Source organism: Carcharodon carcharias (assembly GCF_017639515.1).
Source record: "Carcharodon carcharias isolate sCarCar2 chromosome 24 unlocalized genomic scaffold, sCarCar2.pri SUPER_24_unloc_1, whole genome shotgun sequence".
Taxonomy (NCBI): domain Eukaryota; kingdom Metazoa; phylum Chordata; class Chondrichthyes; order Lamniformes; family Lamnidae; genus Carcharodon; species Carcharodon carcharias.
In genome coordinates this window covers 3,116,413-3,138,464 of record NW_024470584.1, presented here as the reverse complement: position 1 = coordinate 3,138,464, position 22,052 = coordinate 3,116,413, and the positions used below count along the sequence as shown (strand labels likewise).

The window sequence follows — 22,052 nt, the reverse complement described above, 5'->3', positions numbered from 1 at the left end:
TACTGAACCTCTGAGAGTGCAGCACTCCCTCAGTACTGACCCTCCAAAAGTGCAGCACTCCCTCAGTACTGAACCTCTGACAGTGCAGCACTCCCTCAGTACTGACCCTCCGACAGTGCAGCACTCCCTCAGTACTGACCCTCCGACAGTGCAGCACTCCCTCAGTACTGACCCTCCGACAGTGCGACACTCCCTCAGTACTGACCCTCTGACAGTGCAGCACTCCCTCAGTACTGACCCTCCAAAATTGCAGCACTCCCTCAGTACTGACCCTCTGACAGTGCAGCACTCCCTCAGTACTGACCCTCCGACAGTGCGACACTCCCTCAGTACTGACCCTCTGACAGTGCAGCACTCCCTCAGTACTGACCCTCCAAAATTGCAGCACTCCCTCAGTACTGACCCTCTGACAGTGCAGCACTCCCTCAGTACTAACCGTCCGACAGTGCAGCACTCCCTCAGTACTGACCCTCTGACAGTGCGGCACTCCCTCAGTACTGACACTCCGAGAGTTCATCACACCCTCAGTACTGAACCTCCGACAGTGCAGCACTCCCTCAGTACTGACCCTCCAACAGTGCAGCACTCCCTCAGTTATGACCCTCCGACAATGCAGCACTCCCTCAATACTGTCCCTCCGAAAATACAGCACTCCCTCAGTACTGACCCTCCGACAGTGTAGCACTCCCTCAGTACTCAAACTCCGACAATGCAGCATTCCCTCAGTACTGACCCTCCGACAGTGCATCACTCCCTCAGTACTGACCCTCCGACAATGCGGCACTCCCTCAGTACTGACCGTCCGACTGTGCAGCACTCCCTCAGTACTGACCCTCTGACAGTGCAGCACTCCCTCAATACTGACCGTCCGACTGTGCAGCACTCCCTCAGTACTGACCCTCTGACAGTGCAGCACTCCCTCAATACTGACCCTCTGACTGTGCAGCACTCCCTCAGTACTGACCCTCCGACAGTGTAGCACTCCCTCAGTACTCACACTCCGACAATGCAGCATTCCCTCTGTACTGACCCTCCGACCGTGCATAACTCCCTCAGTACTGACCCTCTGACAGTGCAGCAGTCCCTCAGTACTGACCCGCCGACAGTGCAGCACTCCCTCAGTACTGACCCTCTGACTATGCAGCACTCCCTCAATATTGACCCTCCGAAAGTGAGGCACTCCCTCATTACAGACCCTCCGACAGTCCAGCACTCCCTCAGTGCTGACGCTCCGACAGTGCTGCACTCCCTCAGTACTGACCCTCCGACAGTGCAGCACTCCCTCAGTACTGAACCTCCGACAGTGCAGCACTCCCTCAGTACTGACCCTCCGACAGTGCTGCACTCCCTCAGTACTGACCCTCCGACAGTGCAGCACTCCCTCAGTACTGAACCTCCGACAGTGCAGCACTCCCTCAGTACTGACCCTCCGACAGTACAGCACACCCTCAGTACTGACCCTCCGACAGTGCAGCACTCCCTCAGTCCTGACCCTCCGACAGTGCAGCACTCCCTCAGTACTGACCCTCCGACAGTGCGGCACTCCCTCAGTACTGACCGTTCAACAGTGCAGCTCTCCCTCAGTACTGACCCTCCGACAGTGCAGCAATCCCTCAGTACTGACCCTCCGACAGTGTGGCACTCCCTCAGTACTGAACATCCGACAATTCGGCAAACCCTAAGTACTGACTCTCTGACAGTGCAGCACTCCCTCAGTACTGACCGTCAGACTGTGCGAAGGTCCCTCAGTACTGACCCACTGACTGTGCGAAGGTCCCTCAATACTGACCCTCCGACAGTGCAGCACTCCCTCAGTACTGACCCTCCCACTGTGCAGCAGATCCTCAGTACTTACCCTCTGACCGTGCAGCGCTCCCTCAGTACTGACCCTCTGACTGTGCAGCACTCCCTCAGTACTGAACCTTTGACAGTGCAGCACTCCCTTAGTACTTACCCTCTAACTGTGCAGCGCTTCCTCAGTACTGACCCTCCGACAGTGCAGCACTCCCTCAGTACTGACCCTCCGACAGTGCAGCTCACCCTCAGTACTGAACCTCCAACAGTGCGGCACACCCTCAGTACTAACCCTCCGTCAGTGCAGTGCTCCCCCAGTACTGACCCTCCAACAGTGCAGCACTCCCTCAGTACTGACCCTCCTACAGTGAAGCACTCCCTCAGTACTGACACTCCGACAGTGCAGCACTCACTCAGAACTGACCCACCGACAATGCAGCACTCCCTCAGCACTGACCCTCCGACAGTGCAGCACTCCCTCAGTACTTACCCTCCTACAGTGCAGCACTCCCTCAGCACTGACCCTCCGACAGTGCAGCACTCCCTCAGTACTTACCCTCCTACAGTGAAGCACTCCCTCAGTACTGACACTCCGACAGTGCAGCACTCACTCAGAACTGACCCACCGACAATGCAGCACTCCCTCAGCACTGACCCTCCGACAGTGCAGCACTCCCTCAGTACTTACCCTCCTACAGTGCAGCACTCCCTCAGCACTGACCCTCCGACAGTGCAGCACTCCCTCAGTACTGAACCTCCGACAGTGCAACACTCCCTCAGTACTGACCCTCCGACAGTGCAGCTCTCCCTCAGTACTGAACCTCAAACAGGGCAGCAATCCCTCAGTACTGACACTCCGACAGTGCAGCACTCCCCCAGCACTGACCCTTCGACTTTGCAGTGCTCCCTCAGTAGTGACCGTCTGACAGTGCAGCACTCCCTCAGTGCCTACACTCCGACAGTGCAACGCTCCCTCAGTACTGACACTCCGACAGTGCAGCACTCCCTCAGTACTCACCCTACAACAGTGCAGCACTCCCTCAGTACTGACCCTCCGACAGTGCAGCACTCCCTCAGCATTGACTCTCTGACAGTGCAGCACTCCCTCAGTACTGACCCTCCGACAGTGCAGCAATCCCTCAGTGCTTACACTCCGACATTGCATCTCTCCCTCAGTACTGACACTCCGACAGTGCAGCACTCCCTCAGTACTGACCCTACAACAGTGCAGCACTCCCTCAGTACTGACCGTGAGACTGTACAGCACTCCCTCAGTACTGACCATCCAAGAGTGCAGCACTCCCTCAGTGCCTACACTCCGACAGTGCAGCGCTCCCACAGTTCTGACCCTCCCAAAGTGCAGCACTCCCTCAGTCCTGACCCTCCAGCAATGCAGCACTCCCTCAGTACTGACCCTCCGACAGTGCGGCACTCCCTCAGTACTGACCATCCGACAGTGCAGCTCTCCCTCAGCACTGACCCTCTGACAGTGCAGCACTCCCTCAGTACTGACCGTCCACATTTGCGGCACACCCTCAGTACTGACCCTCCGCCAGTTGGCACTCCCTCAGTACTGACCCTCCGACAGTTCGGCACTCCCTCAGTACTGACCCTCCGACAGTTCGGCACTCCCTCAGTACTGACCCTCTGACAGTGCAGCACTCCCTCAGTACTGACCCTCTGACAGTGCAGCACTCCCTCAATACTGACCCTCCAACAGTGCAACACTCCCTCAGCACTGACCCTCTGACAGTGCAGCACTCCCTCAGTCCTGACCCTCCGACAGTGCAGCACTCCCTCAGTACTGACCCTCCGACAGTGCAGCACTCCCTCAGCACTGACCCTCCGACAGTGCAGCACTCCCTCAGTAATGAACCTCCGACAGTGCAGCTCTCCCTCATTACTGACCCTCCGACAGTACAACACTCCCTCAGTACTGACCCTCCGGCAGTGCAGCACTCCGTCATTACTGACCCTCTGACAGTGCAGCACTCCCTCAGCACTGACCCTCCGACAGTGCAGCACTCCCTCAGTGCTGACCCTCTGACAGTGCAGCACTCCGTCAGTACTGACCATCCGACAGTGCAGCACTCCCTCAGTACTGACCATCCGACAGTGCAGCACTCCCTCAGTACTGACCCTCCGACAGTGCAGCACTCCCTCAGTACTGACCCTCTGACAGTGCAGCACTCCCTCAGGACTGACCCTCCGACAGTGCAGCACTCCCTCAGCACTGACCCTCCGACAGTGCAGCACTCCCTCAGCACTGACCCTCCGACAGTACAGCACTCCCTCAGTACTGACCCTCCGGCAGTGCAGCACTCCGTCATTACTGACCCTCTGACAGTGCAGCACTCCCTCAGCACTGAACCTCCGACAGTGCAGCACTCCCTCAGTACTGACCCTCTGACAGTGCAGCACTCCGTCAGTACTGACCATCCGACAGTGCAGCACTCCCTCAGTACTGACCATCCGACAGTGCAGCACTCCCTCAGTACTGACCCTCTGACAGTGCGGCACTCCCTCAGTACTGACCCTCCGACAGTGCAGCATTCCCTCAGTACTGACCCTCCGACAGTGCAGCACTCCCTCAGCACTGACCCTCCGACACTGCAGCACTCCCTCAGTACTGACCCTCTGACAGTGCGGCACTCCCTCAGTACTGACTCTCCGACAGAGCATCACTCTCTCAGTACTGACCCTCCGACAGTTTGGCACTCCATCATTACAGACCCTCCGACAGTGCAGCACTCCCTCAGTCCTGAACCTCCAACAGTGCAGCACTCCCTCAATACTGACCCCCCGACAGTGAATCACTCCCTCAGTCCTGACCCTCCAACAGTGCAGATCTCCCTCAGTACTGATCCTCTGACAGTGCAGCACACCCTCAGTCCTGACCCTTCGACAGTGCAGCACTCCCTCAGTACTGACTCTCCGAATGTGCGACAAACCCTCAGTACTGACCCTCCGACAATGCAGCAGTCGCTCAGTACAGAGCCTCCGACAGTGCAGCACTCCCTCAGTACTGCCCCTCCAACAGTGCAGCACTCCCTCAGTACTGCCCCTCCAACAGTGCAGCACTCCCTCCGTACTGACCCTCCCACCCTGCAGTATTTCCTCAGTACTGACCTTCCGACAGTGCAGCACTCCCTCAGTACTAACCGTCCGACAGTGCAGCACTGCCTCAGTTACTGACCCCCCGACAGTGAAGCACTCCCTCAGTACTGACCCACCGACAGTGAAGCACTCCCTCAGTCCTGACCCTCCAACAGTCCAGCTCACCCACACTACTGACCCTCTCACAGTGCAGATCTCCCTCAGTACTGAACCTCCGACAGTGCAGCACTCCCTCAGTACTGACCCTCCAACAGTGCAGCACTCCCTCAGTTATGACCCTCCGACAATGCAGCACTCCCTCAATACAGTCCCTCCGAAAATACAGCACTCCCTCAGTACTGACCCTCCGACAGTGTAGCACTCCCTCAGTACTCAAACTCCGACAATGCAGCATTCCCTCAGTACTGACCCTCCGACAGTGCATCACTCCCTCAGTACTGACCCTCTGACAGTGCAGCACTCCCTCAGTACTGACCCTCCGACAGTGCAGCACTCCCTCAGTACTGACCGTCCGACTGTGCAGCACTCCCTCAGTACTGACCCTCTGACAGTGCAGCACTCCCTCAATACTGACCGTCCGACTGTGCAGCACTCCCTCAGTACTGACCCTCTGACAGTGCAGCACTCCCTCAATACTGACCCTCTGACTGTGCAGCACTCCCTCAGTACTGACACTCCCACAGTGCAGCACTCCCTCAGTACTGACCCTCCGACAGTGCAGCACTCCCTCAGTACTGACCGTCCGACTGTGCAGCACTCCCTCAGTACTGACCCTCTGACAGTGCAGCACTCCCTCAATACTGACCGTCCGACTGTGCAGCACTCCCACAGTACTGACCCTCTGACAGTGCAGCAATCCCTCAATACTGACCCTCTGACTGTGCAGCACTCCCTCAGTACTGACACTCCCACAGTGCAGCACTCCCTCAGTACTGACCCTCCGACAGTGCAGCACTCCCTCAGTACTGACCCTCCGACAGTGCATCACTCCCTCAGTACTGATCCTCCGACAGTGCAGCACTCCCTCATTACTGACCCTCCCACATGGTAGCTCTCCCTCAGTACTGACCCTCCGACAGTGCAGAGCTCTCTCAGTACTGACCCTCCGACAGTGCAGCACTCCCTCAGTTCTGACCCTCTGACAGTGCAGCACTCCCTCAGTACTGACCCTCCGACAGTGCAGCACTCCCTCAGTACTGACCCTCCGACAGTGCGGCACTCCCTCAGTAGTGACACTCTGACAGTGCAGCACTCACTCAGTACTGACCCTCCGACAGTGCGGCACTCCCTCAGTACTGACCCTCTGACAGTGCAGCACTCCCTCAGTACTGACCCTCCGACAGTGCAGCACTCCCTCAGTACTAACCCTCTGACAGTGCAGCTCTCCCTCAGTACTGACCCTCCGATAGTGCGGCACTCCCTCAGTACTGACCCCCCGACAGTGCGACGCTCCCTCCGTACTGACCCTCCGACAGTGCGACACTCCCTCAGTACTGACCCTCCGACAGTGCAGCACTCCCTCAGTACTGACCCTCCAAAAGTGCAGCACTCCCTCAGTACTGAACCTCTGAGAGTGCAGCACTCCCTCAGTACTGACCCTCCAAAAGTGCAGCACTCCCTCAGTACTGAACCTCTGACAGTGCAGCACTCCCTCAGTACTGACCCTCCGACAGTGCAGCACTCCCTCAGTACTGACCCTCCGACAGTGCAGCACTCCCTCAGTACTGACCCTTCGACAGTGCGACACTCCCTCAGTACTGACCCTCTGACAGTGCAGCACTCCCTCAGTACTGACCCTCCAAAATTGCAGCACTCCCTCAGTACTGAACCTCTGACAGTGCAGCACTCCCTCAGTACTAACCGTCCGACAGTGCAGCACTCCCTCAGTACTGACCCTCTGACAGTGCGGCACTCCCTCAGTACTGACACTCCGAGAGTTCATCACACCCTCAGTACTGAACCTCCGACAGTGCAGCACTCCCTCAGTACTGACCCTCCAACAGTGCAGCACTCCCTCAGTTATGACCCTCCGACAATGCAGCACTCCCTCAATACTGTCCCTCCGAAAATACAGCACTCCCTCAGTACTGACCCTCCGACAGTGTAGCACTCCCTCAGTACTCAAACTCCGACAATGCAGCATTCCCTCAGTACTGACCCTCCGACAGTGCATCACTCCCTCAGTACTGACCCTCCGACAATGCGGCACTCCCTCAGTACTGACCGTCCGACTGTGCAGCACTCCCTCAGTACTGACCCTCTGACAGTGCAGCACTCCCTCAATACTGACCGTCCGACTGTGCAGCACTCCCTCAGTACTGACCCTCTGACAGTGCAGCACTCCCTCAATACTGACCCTCTGACTGTGCAGCACTCCCTCAGTACTGACCCTCCGACAGTGTAGCACTCCCTCAGTACTCACACTCCGACAATGCAGCATTCCCTCTGTACTGACCCTCCGACCGTGCATAACTCCCTCAGTACTGACCCTCTGACAGTGCAGCAGTCCCTCAGTACTGACCCGCCGACAGTGCAGCACTCCCTCAGTACTGACCCTCTGACTATGCAGCACTCCCTCAATATTGACCCTCCGAAAGTGAGGCACTCCCTCATTACAGACCCTCCGACAGTCCAGCACTCCCTCAGTGCTGACGCTCCGACAGTGCTGCACTCCCTCAGTACTGACCCTCCGACAGTGCAGCACTCCCTCAGTACTGAACCTCCGACAGTGCAGCACTCCCTCAGTACTGACCCTCCGACAGTGCTGCACTCCCTCAGTACTGACCCTCCGACAGTGCAGCACTCCCTCAGTACTGAACCTCCGACAGTGCAGCACTCCCTCAGTACTGACCCTCCGACAGTACAGCACACCCTCAGTACTGACCCTCCGACAGTGCAGCACTCCCTCAGTCCTGACCCTCCGACAGTGCAGCACTCCCTCAGTACTGACCCTCCGACAGTGCGGCACTCCCTCAGTAGTGACACTCTGACAGTGCAGCACTCCCTAAGTACTGACCCTCCGACAGTGCAGCACTCCCTCAGTACTAACCCTCTGACAGTGCAGCTCTCCCTCAGTACTGACCCCCCGACAGTGCGAAGCTCCCTCCGTACTGACCCTCCGACAGTGCGACACTCCCTCAGTACTGACCCTCCGACAGTGCAGCACTCCCTCAGTACTGACCCTCCAAAAGTGCAGCACTCCCTCAGTACTGAACCTCTGAGAGTGCAGCACTCCCTCAGTACTGACCCTCCAAAAGTGCAGCACTCCCTCAGTACTGAACCTCTGACAGTGCAGCACTCCCTCAGTACTGACCCTCCGACAGTGCAGCACTCCCTCAGTACTGACCCTCCGACAGTGCAGCACTCCCTCAGTACTGACCCTCCGACAGTGCAGCACTCCCTCAGTACTGACCCTCCAAAATTGCAGCACTCCCTCAGTACTGAACCTCTGACAGTGCAGCACTCCCTCAGTACTAACCGTCCGACAGTGCAGCACTCCCTCAGTACTGAACCTCCGACAGTGCAGCTCTCCCTCAGTACTGACCCTCTGACAGTGCAGCACTCCCTCAGTACTGACCCTCCGACAGTGCAGCACTCCCTCAGTACTGACCCTCTGACAGTGCAGCACTCCCTCAGTACTGACCCTCCGACAATGCGGCACTCCCTCAGTACTGACCGTCCGACTGTGCAGCACTCCCTCAGTACTGACCCTCTGACAGTGCAGCACTCCCTCAATACTGACCGTCCGACTGTGCAGCACTCCCTCAGTACTGACCCTCTGACAGTGCAGCACTCCCTCATTACTGACCCTCCCACATGGTAGCTCTCCCTCAGTACTGACCCTCCGACACTGCGGCCCTACATCAGTAGTGACATTCCGACAGTGCAGCACTCCCTCCATACTGACCCTCCAACAGTTAAACACTCCCTCATTACTGACCCTCCGACAGTGCTGCACTCCCTCAGTACTGACCCTCCGATAGTGCAGCACTCCCTCAGTACTGACCCTCTGACTGTGCAGCACTCCCTCAGTACTGACACTCCCACAGTGCAGCACTCCCTCAGTTCTGACCCTCTGACAGTGTAGCACTCCCTCAGTACTGACCCTCCGACAGTGCAGCACTCCCTCAGTACTGACCCTCCGACAGTGCAGCACTCCCTCATTACTGACCCTCCCACATGGTAGCTCTCCCTCAGTACTGACCCTCCGACACTGCGGCCCTACCTCAGTACTGACCCTCCGACACTGCAGCACTCCCTCAGTACTGACCCTCCAACAGTTAAACACTCCCTCATTACTGACCCTCCGACAGTGCTGAACTCCCTCAGTACTGACCCTCCGATAGTGCAACACTCCCTCAGTACTGAACCACTGACAGTGCAGCACTCCCTCAGTTCTGACCCTCCAACAGTGCAGCACTCCCTCAGTACTGAACCTCCGACAGTGCAGCACTCCCTCAGTACTGACCCTCCAACAGTGCAGCACTCCCTCAGTTATGACCCTCCGACAATGCAGCACTCCCTCAATACTGTCCCTCCGAAAATACAGCACTCCCTCAGTACTGACCCTCCGACAGTGTAGCACTCCCTCAGTACTCAAACTCCGACAATGCAGCATTCCCTCAGTACTGACCCTCCGACAGTGCATCACTCCCTCAGTACTGACCCTCCGACAATGCGGCACTCCCTCAGTACTGACCGTCCGACTGTGCAGCACTCCCTCAGTACTGACCCTCTGACAGTGCAGCACTCCCTCAATACTGACCGTCCGACTGTGCAGCACTCCCTCAGTACTGACCCTCTGACAGTGCAGCACTCCCTCAATACTGACCCTCTGACTGTGCAGCACTCCCTCAGTACTGACCCTCCGACAGTGTAGCACTCCCTCAGTACTCACACTCCGACAATGCAGCATTCCCTCTGTACTGACCCTCAGACCGTGCATAACTCCCTCAGTACTGACCCTCTGACAGTGCAGCAGTCCCTCAGTACTGACCCTCCGATAGTGCAGCACTCCCTCTGTACTGACCCTCCGACCGTGCAGCACTCCCTCAGTACTAACCCTCTGACAGTGCAGCTCTCCCTCAGTACTGACCCTCCGATAGTGCGGCACTCCCTCAGTACTGACCCCCCGACAGTGCGACGCTCCCTCCTTACTGACCCTCCGACAGTGCGACACTCCCTCAGTACTGAGCCTCCGACAGTGCAGCACTCCCTCAGTACTGACCCTCCAAAAGTGCAGCACTCCCTCAGTACTGAACCTCTGAGAGTGCAGCACTCCCTCAGTACTGACCCTCCAAAAGTGCAGCACTCCCTCAGTACTGAACCTCTGACAGTGCAGCACTCCCTCAGTACTGACCCTCCGACAGTGCAGCACTCCCTCAGTACTGACCCTCCGACAGTGCAGCACTCCCTCAGTACTGACCCTCCGACAGTGCGACACTCCCTCAGTACTGACCCTCTGACAGTGCAGCACTCCCTCAGTACTGACCCTCCAAAATTGCAGCACTCCCTCAGTACTGAACCTCTGACAGTGCAGCACTCCCTCAGTACTAACCGTCCGACAGTGCAGCACTCCCTCAGTACTGACCCTCTGACAGTGCGGCACTCCCTCAGTACTGACACTCCGAGAGTTCATCACACCCTCAGTACTGAACCTCCGACAGTGCAGCACTCCCTCAGTACTGACCCTCCAACAGTGCAGCACTCCCTCAGTTATGACCCTCCGACAATGCAGCACTCCCTCAATACTGTCCCTCCGAAAATACAGCACTCCCTCAGTACTGACCCTCCGACAGTGTAGCACTCCCTCAGTACTCAAACTCCGACAATGCAGCATTCCCTCAGTACTGACCCTCCGACAGTGCATCACTCCCTCAGTACTGACCCTCCGACAATGCGGCACTCCCTCAGTACTGACCGTCCGACTGTGCAGCACTCCCTCAGTACTGACCCTCTGACAGTGCAGCACTCCCTCAATACTGACCGTCCGACTGTGCAGCACTCCCTCAGTACTGACCCTCTGACAGTGCAGCACTCCCTCAATACTGACCCTCTGACTGTGCAGCACTCCCTCAGTACTGACCCTCCGACAGTGTAGCACTCCCTCAGTACTCACACTCCGACAATGCAGCATTCCCTCAGTACTGACCCTCCGACCGTGCATAACTCCCTCAGTACTGACCCTCTGACAGTGCAGCAGTCCCTCAGTACTGACCCGCCGACAGTGCAGCACTCCCTCAGTACTGACCCTCTGACTATGCAGCACTCCCTCAATATTGACCCTCCGAAAGTGAGGCACTCCCTCATTACAGACCCTCCGACAGTCCAGCACTCCCTCAGTGCTGACGCTCCGACAGTGCTGCACTCCCTCAGTACTGACCCTCCGACAGTGCAGCACTCCCTCAGTACTGAACCTCCGACAGTGCAGCACTCCCTCAGTACTGACCCTCCGACAGTGCTGCACTCCCTCAGTACTGACCCTCCGACAGTGCAGCACTCCCTCAGTACTGAACCTCCGACAGTGCAGCACTCCCTCAGTACTGACCCTCCGACAGTACAGCACACCCTCAGTACTGACCCTCCGACAGTGCAGCACTCCCTCAGTCCTGACCCTCCGACAGTGCAGCACTCCCTCAGTACTGACCCTCCGACAGTGCGGCACTCCCTCAGTAGTGACACTCTGACAGTGCAGCACTCCCTCAGTACTGACCCTCCGACAGTGCAGCACTCCCTCAGTACTAACCCTCTGACAGTGCAGCTCTCCCTCAGTACTGACCCCCCGACAGTGCGACGCTCCCTCCGTACTGACCCTCCGACAGTGCGACACTCCCTCAGTACTGACCCTCCGACAGTGCAGCACTCCCTCAGTACTGACCCTCCAAAAGTGCAGCACTCCCTCAGTACTGAACCTCTGAGAGTGCAGCACTCCCTCAGTACTGACCCTCCAAAAGTGCAGCACTCCCTCAGTACTGAACCTCTGACAGTGCAGCACTCCCTCAGTACTGACCCTCCGACAGTGCAGCACTCCCTCAGTACTGACCCTCCGACAGTGCAGCACTCCCTCAGTACTGACCCTCCGACAGTGCAGCACTCCCTCAGTACTGACCCTCCAAAATTGCAGCACTCCCTCAGTACTGAACCTCTGACAGTGCAGCACTCCCTCAGTACTAACCGTCCGACAGTGCAGCACTCCCTCAGTACTGAACCTCCGACAGTGCAGCTCTCCCTCAGTACTGACCCTCTGACAGTGCAGCACTCCCTCAGTACTGACCCTCCGACAGTGCAGCACTCCCTCAGTACTGACCCTCTGACAGTGCAGCACTCCCTCAGTACTGACCCTCCGACAATGCGGCACTCCCTCAGTACTGACCGTCCGACTGTGCAGCACTCCCTCAGTACTGACCCTCTGACAGTGCAGCACTCCCTCAATACTGACCGTCCGACTGTGCAGCACTCCCTCAGTACTGACCCTCTGACAGTGCAGCACTCCCTCATTACTGACCCTCCCACATGGTAGCTCTCCCTCAGTACTGACCCTCCGACACTGCGGCCCTACATCAGTAGTGACATTCCGACAGTGCAGCACTCCCTCCATACTGACCCTCCAACAGTTAAACACTCCCTCATTACTGACCCTCCGACAGTGCTGCACTCCCTCAGTACTGACCCTCCGATAGTGCAGCACTCCCTCAGTACTGACCCTCTGACTGTGCAGCACTCCCTCAGTACTGACACTCCCACAGTGCAGCACTCCCTCAGTACTGACCCTCCGACAGTGCAGCACTCCCTCAGTACTGACCCTCCGACAGTGCAGCACTCCCTCATTACTGACCCTCCCACATGGTAGCTCTCCCTCAGTACTGACCCTCCGACACTGCGGCCCTACCTCAGTACTGACCCTCCGACAGTGCAGCACTCCCTCAGTACTGACCCTCCAACAGTTAAACACTCCCTCATTACTGACCCTCCGACAGTGCTGAACTCCCTCAGTACTGACCCTCCGATAGTGCAACACTCCCTCAGTACTGAACCACTGACAGTGCAGCACTCCCTCAGTTCTGACCCTCCAACAGTGCAGCTCACCCTCACTACTGACCCTCTCACAGTGCAGATCTCCCTCAGTACTGAACCTCCGACAGTGCAGCACTCCCTCAGTACTGACCCTCCAACAGTGCAGCACTCCCTCAGTTATGACCCTCCGACAATGCAGCACTCCCTCAATACTGTCCCTCCGAAAATACAGCACTCCCTCAGTACTCAAACTCCGACAATGCAGCATTCCCTCAGTACTGACCCTCCGACAGTGCATCACTCCCTCAGTACTGACCCTCCGACAATGCGACACTCCCTCAGTACTGACCGTCCGACTGTGCAGCACTCCCTCAGTACTGACCCTCTGACAGTGCAGCACTCCCTCAATACTGACCCTCTGACTGTGCAGCACTCCCTCAGTACTGACCCTCCGACAGTGTAGCACTCCCTCAGTGCTCACACTCCGACAATGCAGCATTCCCTCTGTACTGACCCTCCGACCGTGCATAACTCCCTCAGTACTGACCCTCTGACAGTGCAGCAGTCCCTCAGTACTGACCCGCCGACAGTGCAGCACTCCCTCAGTACTGACCCTCTGACTATGCAGCACTCCCTCAATATTGACCCTCCGAAAGTGAGGCACTCCCTCATTACAGACCCTCCGACAGTCCAGCACTCCCTCAGTGCTGACGCTCCGACAGTGCTGCACTCCCTCAGTACTGACCCTCCGACAGTGCAGCACTCCCTCAGTACTGAACCTCCGACAGTGCAGCACTTCCTCAGTACTGACCCTCCGACAGTGCTGCACTCCCTCAGTACTGACCCTCCGACAGTGCAGCACTCCCTCAGTACTGAACCTCCGACAGTGCAGCACTCCCTCAGTACTGACCCTCCGACAGTACAGCACACCCTCAGTACTGACCCTCCGACAGTGCAGCACTCCCTCAGTCCTGACCCTCCGACAGTGCAGCACTCCCTCAGTACTGACCCTCCGACAGTGCGGCACTCCCTCAGTAGTGACACTCTGACAGTGCAGCACTCCCTCAGTACTGACCCTCCGACAGTGCAGCACTCCCTCAGTACTAACCCTCTGACAGTGCAGCTCTCCCTCAGTACTGACCCCCCGACAGTGCGACGCTCCCTCCGTACTGACCCTCCGACAGTGCGACACTCCCTCAGTACTGACCCTCCGACAGTGCAGCACTCCCTCAGTACTGACCCTCCAAAAGTGCAGCACTCCCTCAGTACTGAACCTCTGAAAGTGCAGCACTCCCTCAGTACTGACCCTCCAAAAGTGCAGCACTCCCTCAGTACTGAACCTCCGACAGTGCAGCACTCCCTCAGTACTGACCCTCCGACAGTGCAGCACTCCCTCAGTACTGACCCTCTGACAGTGCAGCACTCCCTCAGTACTGACCCTCCGACAGTGCAGCACTCCCTCAGTACTGACCCTCCAAAATTGCAGCACTCCCTCAGTACTGAACCTCTGACAGTGCAGCACTCCCTCAGTACTAACCGTCCGACAGTGCAGCACTCCCTCAGTACTGAACCTCCGACAGTGCAGCTCTCCCTCAGTACTGACCCTCTGACAGTGCAGCACTCCCTCAGTACTGACCCTCCGACAGTGCAGCACTCCCTCAGTACTGACCCTCTGACAGTGCAGCACTCCCTCAGTACTGACCCTCCGACAATGCGGCCCTCCCTCAGTACTGACCGTCCGACTGTGCAGCACTCCCTCAGTACTGACCCTCTGACAGTGCAGCACTCCCTCAATACTGACCGTCCGACTGTGCAGCACTCCCTCAGTACTGACCCTCTGACAGTGCAGCACTCCCTCAATACTGACCCTCCAACAGTGCAGCGCTTCCTCAATACTGACCCTCCGACAGTGCAGCACTCCCTCATTACTGACCCTCCCACATGGTAGCTCTCCCTCAGTACTGACCCTCCGACACTGCGGCCCTACATCAGTAGTGACATTCCGACAGTGCAGCACTCCCTCCATACTGACCCTCCAACAGTTAAACACTCCCTCATTACTGACCCTCCGACAGTGCTGCACTCCCTCAGTACTGACCCTCCGATAGTGCAGCACTCCCTCAGTACTGACCCTCTGACTGTGCAGCACTCCCTCAGTACTGACACTCCCACAGTGCAGCACTCCATCAGTTCTGACCCTCTGACAGTGTAGCACTCCCTCAGTACTGACCCTCCGACAGTGCAGCACTCCCTCAGTACTGACCCTCCGACAGTGCAGCACTCCCTCAGTACTGACCCTCCGACAGTGCAGCACTCCCTCAGTACTGACCCTCTGACAGTGCAGCACTCCCTCAGTACTGACCCTCCGACAGTGCAGCACTCCCTCATTACTGACCCTCCCACATGGTAGCTCTCCCTCAGTACTGACCCTCCGACACTGCGGCCCTACCTCAGTACTGACCCTCCGACAGTGCAGCACTCCCTCAGTACTGACCCTCCAACAGTTAAACACTCCCTCATTACTGACCCTCCGACAGTGCTGAACTCCCTCAGTACTGACCCTCCGATAGTGCAACACTCCCTCAGTACTGAACCACTGACAGTGCAGCACTCCCTCAGTTCTGACCCTCCAACAGTGCAGCACTCCCTCAGTACTGACCCTCCGACAGTGCAGCACTCCCTCATTACTGACCCTCCGACAGTCCGGCACTCCCTCATTACTGACCCTCCAACAGTCCGGCACTCCCTCAGTACTAACCCTCCGACCGTGCAGCACTCCCTCAGTACTAACCCTCTGACAGTCCGGCACTCCCTCATTACTGACCCTCCGACAGTCCGGCACTCCCTCATTACTGACCCTCCGACAGTCCGGCACTCCCTCAGTACTAACCCTCCGACCGTGCAGCACTCCCTCAGTGCTAACCCTCTGACAGTGCGGCTCTCCCTCAGTACTGACCCTCCAACAGTACAGAGCTCTCTCAGTACTGACCCTCCGACAGTGCAGCACTCCCTCAGTACTGACCCTCTGACAGTGCAGCACTACCTCAGTTCTGACCCTCTGACAGTGCAGCACTCCCTCAGTACTGACCCTCCGACAGTGCAGCACTCCCTCAGTACTGACCCTCCGACAGTGCAGCACTCCCTCAGTACTGACCCTCCGACAGTGCGGCACTCCCTCAGTACTGACCCTCTGACAGTGCAGCACTCCCTCAGTACTGACCCTCCGACAGTGCTGCACTCCCTCAGTACTAACCCTCTGACAGTGCAGCTCTCCCTCAGTACTGACCCTCCGACAGTGCGGCACTCCCTCAGTACTGACCCCCCGACAGTGCGACACTCCCTCCGTACTGACCCTTCGACAGTGCGACACTCCCTCAGTACTGACCCTCTGACAGTGCAGCACTCCCTCAGTACTGACCCTCCAAAAGTGCAGCACTCCCTCAGTACTGAACCTCTGACAGTGCAGCACTCCCTCAGTACTGACCCTCCGACAGTGCAGCACTCCCTCGGTACTGACCCTCCGACAGTGCGACACTCCCTCAGTACTGACCCTCCGACAGTGCAGCACTCCCTCAGTACTGACCCTCCAAAATTGCAGCACTCCCTCAGTACTGAACCTCTGACAGTGCAGCACTCCCTCAGTACTGACCCTCCGACAGTGCAGCACTCCCTCAATACTGACCCTCCGACATTTCAGCGCTGCTGTGGATCTGTTAATGTCTGAGAATGTCTGTACACAGGTTGATCTGGGCTGAGAGAAGGGGAATGTTCCCCTACTCCGGCGTTCCATGCGAGAGAGTACGAATGAGTGACCGAGAGAGGGAGAGAGAGAACGAGAGAGAGTTAGAACGCTCGGAGAGGAAAGTGTTCATGGTCTGCTCTGGGGAAGAGAGGGACACAAGAAACTTCAGAACGTAAAGATAGCCGAAGATGAACATTCTCCATCAGTCTCGACACAAACTGCTTGCGCTCCTCAGTTTGTTTTATTCAGGTAAGGTGTGAAAGCCTCATCTGGTAACGCCTACTGGGGGATGGTCCAGAGTGGGAGTGAACTGGATGGGATATTAAAGGGCGCAGGGAGTGAGGGGGAGAGTGGGATTAGACTGGGTGGGATATTAAAGGGCGCAGGGAGTGAGGGGGAGAGTGGGATTAGACTGGGTGGGATATTAAAGGGCGCAGGGAGTGAGGGGGAGAGTGGGATTAGACTGGGTGGGATATTAAAGGATGCGGGAGTGAGGGGGAGAGTGGGATTAGACTGGTGGGATATTAAAGGGTGCGGGGATTGAGGGGGAGAGTGGGATTAGACTGGGTGGGATATTAAAGGGTGCGGGGATTGAGGGGGAGAGTGGGATTAGACTGGGTGGGATATTAAAGGGTGCGGGGATTGAGGGGGAGAGTGGGATTAGACTGGGTGGGATATTAAAGGGTGCGGGGAGTGAGGGGGAGAGTGGGATTAGACTGGGTGGGATATTAAAGGGTGCGGGGAGTGAGGGGGAGAGTGGGATTAGACTGGGTGGATATTAAAGGGTGCGGGGAGTGAGGGGGAGAGTGGGATTAGACTGGGTGGATATTAAAGGGTGCAGGGAGTGAGGGGGAGAGTGGGATTAGACTGGGTGGGATATTAAAGGGTGTGGGGAGTGAAGGGGAGAGTGGGATTAGACTGGGTGGGATATTGAAGTGTGCGGGGAGTGAGGGGGAGAGTGGGATTAGACTGGGTGGGATATTAAAGGGTGTATTGGGAATTGTGCTGCCTGACCTTGCCGAATAGCCCTCTTTGTGACGCGGCGCCGCCCCCCCTGCCCTGGTTGTGTTTTCCAGCCGGCGGAGGCACCCCCCGGGTTCCCACCCTCGCCCGGCTGGGCCAGGAGGTGACCCTGGGCTGCAGCTTCCCGCCCGCCCCGCTCCCCGGGCTGATCATCGAGTGGAGCCTTCGCCGGGGCCCGACCGAGACGCGCGTGGCCTACAGCTACCACCACGGCGCCGCCCACCTCAGCGGCCTGCACCCGCAGTTCAGGAACCGGACCCTGGTGGAACCGGAGGGGCTGCCGGACGGCCGGGCACCTCTGAGGCTGAAGGGGGTCTCCCCTCGGGACGAGGGTCACTACCTCTGCTACGTCCGCTCCGCTCGCGGGAAGCACCAAGAGGGCCAGGAGCTGCAGCTGGCGGGTAGGTCAGGAGGCCCGCGTGGGGTGGGGGGGGGGGGTGGTGTGTGTGGTGTGTGGGGGTGGGGGGGGTGGTGGGGGTGCGCCCGCCCCACCGGGCCCTTCGGCCCATCGACACCGGCGGGGTGGGGAAGACCCCCCACCCCCGACACCCTCGGGCTGTGGGAGGGGGGGCTGTCTGGCCGGGCTTCTCTCTGGGAGGTTGAGGGGGTCCGACTGGGTTCCGTCTGGAGGGAGGAACTGGGTGGCTCACCTCTGATGACCCGAATCCCTCCCTCGGTCTGGCCCTCGCCCTCCTCCATCTCCCTCCGTCTGTCTCCCCCTCTGACTCTAACGCTCACCCTCTGACTCCGACACCCCCTCCGTCTCCCCCTCTCCCCTTCCATCTCCCCCTCTCCCCTTCCGTCTCCCCTTCCGTCTCCACCTCTCCCCCTCCGTCTCCACCTCTCCCCTTCCGTCTCCGTCTCTCGCCCTCCGTCTCTGTCTCTCGCCCTCCGTCTCCGCCTCTCGCCCTCCGTCTCCGCCTCTCCCCCTCCGTCTCCGCCTCTCGCCCTCCGTCTCCGCCTCTCACTCCGTCTCCGCCTCTCTCCCTCCGTCTCCGCCTCTCTCCCTCCGTCTCCGCCTCTCTCCCTCCGTCTCCGCCTCTCCCCCTCCGTCTCCGCCTCTCACTCCGTCTCCGCCTCTCACTCCGTCTCCGCCTCTCTCCCTCCGTCTCCGCCTCTCTCCCTCCGTCTCCGCCTCTCACCCTCCGTCTCTGTCTCTCGCCCTCCGTCTCCGCTTCTCGCCCTCCGTCTCTGTCTCTCGCCCTCCGTCTCTGTCTCTCGCCCTCCGTCTCCGCCTCTCGCCCTCCGTCTCCGCCTCTCGCCCTCCGTCTCCACCTCTCGCCCTCCGTCTCCACCTCTCGCCCTCCGTCTCTGTCTCATGCCCTCCATCTCTGTCTCATGCCCTCCGTCTCCGCCTCTCCCTCCGTCTCTGTCTCACGCCCTCCGTCTCTCGCCCTCCGTCTCCGCCTCTCACTCCGTCTCTGCCTCGCCCTCCATCTCCGCCTCTCACTCCGTCTCTGCCTCGCCCTCCGTCTCCGCCTCTCACCCTCCATCTCTGTCTCTCGCCTTCCGTCTCTGTCTCTCGCCCTCCGTCTCCGCCTCTCGCCCTCCGTCTCCACCTCTCTCCCTCCGTCTCCCCCTCTTCCTCCATCCACCTCTCGCCCTCCGTCTCCGCCTCTCCCCCTCCGTCTCTCGCCCTCCGTCTCTGTCTCTCCCCCTCCTTCTCCCCTCTCCCCCTCCGTCTCTGCCTCTCTCCCTCCATCTCCGCTTCTCCCTCTGTCTCTGCCTCTCTCCCTCTGTCTCTGCCTCTCTCCCTCCATCTCCGCCTCTCTCCCTCCGTCTCCCCCTCTCTCCCTCCATCTCCGCTTCTCCCCCTCCCTCTCCCCCTCTCTCCCTCCGTCTCCCCCTCTCTCCCTCCGTCTCCCCCTCTCTCACTCCGTCTCCCCATCTCCCCCTCCATCTCCGCCTCTCACTCCGTCTCCGCCTCTCACTCCATCTCTGCCTCTCTCCCTCTGTCTCCGCCTCTCCCCCTCCGTCTCCCCCTCTCTCCCTCCGTCTCCGCCTCTCACTCCGTCTCCGCCTCTCCCTCTGTCTCTGCCTCTCGCCCTCTGTCTCCGCTTCTCCCCCTCCCTCTCTCCCTCCGTCTCCGCTTCTCCACCTCCCTCTCCCCCTCCGTCTCCGCCTCTCACCCTCCGTCTCCGCCTCTCACCCTCCGTCTCCGCCTCTCACTCTGTCTCTGCCTCTCACCCTCCGTCTCCGCCTCTCACCCTCCGTCTCCGCCTCTCACCCTCCGTCTCCGCCTCTCGCCCTCCGTCTCCGCCTCTCGCCCTCCGTCTCTGTCTCTCGCCCTCCGTCTCTGTCTCTCGCCCTCCGTCTCTCCCTCTCTCCCTCCGTCTCCCCCTCTCCCCCTCCGTCTCCGCCTCTCACTCCGTCTCCGCCTCTCACTCCGTCTCTGCCTCTCACCCTCCGTCTCTCCCTCTCTCCCTCCCTCTCTCCCTCTCCCCCTCTGTCTCTCCCTCTCTCCCTCTGTCTCTCCCTCTCTCCCTCCGTTTCTGCCTCTCGCCCTCTGCCTGTATCTTTCTTGCTCTGTCTGTCCTGTGCCTGTCTTTCCAGGTCTGTCCCTCTCTGTCTCTCTACCTATGACTCTCTCTCTCTGACCATTTCTATGCCTGTACCTGGCTCCCTATCTGTTTGTCCATCTGTCTCTGTCCAACTCTCTGCCTGTCTCTCGCTCTCTCTCTGCCTGTCTCTCTCTCTCTCTCCACCTGTTTGTCTCTTTCTCTCTGCCCCCTCTCTCTTTTCTACCTCTGTCTCTGACTTTCTCTCTGTGTCTCTGGGCCTCTGACTCCCTCACTCTATTTCTCTGTTTGTCTCCATCTCTCTCTCTGTTTGTCTGTCTTTCTCTGCATGTCTGTCTCCCTCTGAGTGACATTAGATAGAGCTGTACAAGATTGAGAGGCTTTCTCTCTCTCTCTCTGTTTGTATCTTTGCCTGTGTCTGCCTCTCTCTCTCTCCCTGTGTGTCTCTCTCCCTCTCCCGTTCTCTCTCTCTCTCTCTCTGCCTCTATCTCTCTCTCTCTATTTGTCTCTCTCTCTCTCTGTTTGTATCTTTGCCTGTGTCTGCCTCTCTCTCTCCCTGTGTGTCTCTCTCCCTCTCCCGTTCTCTCTCTCTCTCTGTTTGTATCTTTGTCTGTGTCTGCCTCTCTCTCTCTCCCTGTGTGTCTCTCTCCCTCTCCCGTTCTCTCTCTGCCTCTATCTCTCTCTCTCTATTTGTCTCTCTCTCTCTCTCTCTGTTTGTATCTTTGCCTGTGTCTGCCCCTCTCTCTCTCCCTGTGTGTCTCTCTCCCTCTCCCATTCTCTCTCTCTCTCTCTGTCTCTCTCCCTCTCTCTCTCTCTATTTGTCTCTCTCTCTCTCTCCCTGTGTGTCTCTCTCCCTCTCCCGTTCTCTCTCTGCCTCTATCTCTCTCTCTCTATTTGTCTCTCTCTCTCTCTGTTTGTATCTTTGCCTGTGTCTGCCTCTCTCTCTTTCCCTCTGTGTCTCTCTCCCTCTCCCGTTCTCTCTCTCTCTCTCTCTGTCTCTCTGTCTCTGTCTCTCTCTGTCTCTCTCTCTCTCTCTCTCTCTCTCTCTCTCTCTGTCTCTGTCTCTCTCTGTCTCTCTCTCTCTCTCTCTCTCTCTGTCTCTGTCTCTCTCTGTCTCTCTCTCTCTCTCTCTCTCTCTCTCTCTCTCTGTCTCTGTCTCTCTCTGTCTCTCTCTGTCTCTCTCTGTCTCTCTCTCTCTGTCTCTGTCTCTCTCTCTGTCTCTGTCTCTCTCTCTCTCTCTCTCTCTCTCTCTCTGTCTCTGTCTCTCTCTGTCTCTCTCTGTCTCTCTCTCTCTGTCTCTGTCTCTCTCTCTGTCTCTGTCTCTCTCTCTGTCTCTGTCTCTCTCTCTCTCTCTCTCTCTGTCTCTGTCTCTCTCTCTGTCTCTGTCTCTCTCTCTCTCTCTCTCTCTCTCTCTGTCTCTGTCTCTCTCTCTGTCTCTGGGTGGGGGTGGGGGGGTGGGGTGGGGGTTGGGGGAGGGGGTGGGGGTTGGGGGTGGGGGTGGGGGGTGGGGGGGTGGGGGTGGGGGGTGGGTGTGTGGGGTGGGGGGTGGGTGTGTGGGGTGGGGGTGGGGGGCTGGGGTGGGGGGTGGGGGTGGGTGTGTGGGGTGGGGGTGGGGGGCTGGGGTGGGGGTGGGGGTGGGTGTGTGGGGTGGGGGTGGGTGTGTGGGGTGGGGGTGGGGGTTGGGGGTGGGGGTGGGGGGTGGGTGTGTGGGGTGGGGGGTGGGGGTGGGTGTGTGGGTGTGGGGGGTGGGGGTGGGGTGGGGAGTGGGGGTGGGTGTGTGGGGAGGGGGGTGGGGGGGTGGGGGTGGGGGTGGGGGTGTGGGGTGGAGGTGGGGGGTGGGGGGT

At 58.6% G+C, this 22,052-nt stretch overlaps 1 protein-coding gene across 2 annotated transcripts in view; it reads left to right on the top strand.

Moving 5' to 3' along the window:
- Positions 1 to 22,052, top strand: part of LOC121273483 (CD276 antigen-like) — a 60,741-nt gene that overhangs the window by 10,657 nt on the left and 28,032 nt on the right. For both annotated transcript variants that reach the window (XM_041180650.1, XM_041180651.1), the window contains exons 2-3: positions 16,665 to 16,915; positions 17,743 to 18,090. In XM_041180650.1, the coding sequence (XP_041036584.1) occupies positions 16,855 to 16,915; positions 17,743 to 18,090 (409 nt within the window). In that variant the 5' untranslated portion in view covers positions 16,665 to 16,854. The remainder of the gene's footprint in view (positions 1 to 16,664; positions 16,916 to 17,742; positions 18,091 to 22,052) is intronic.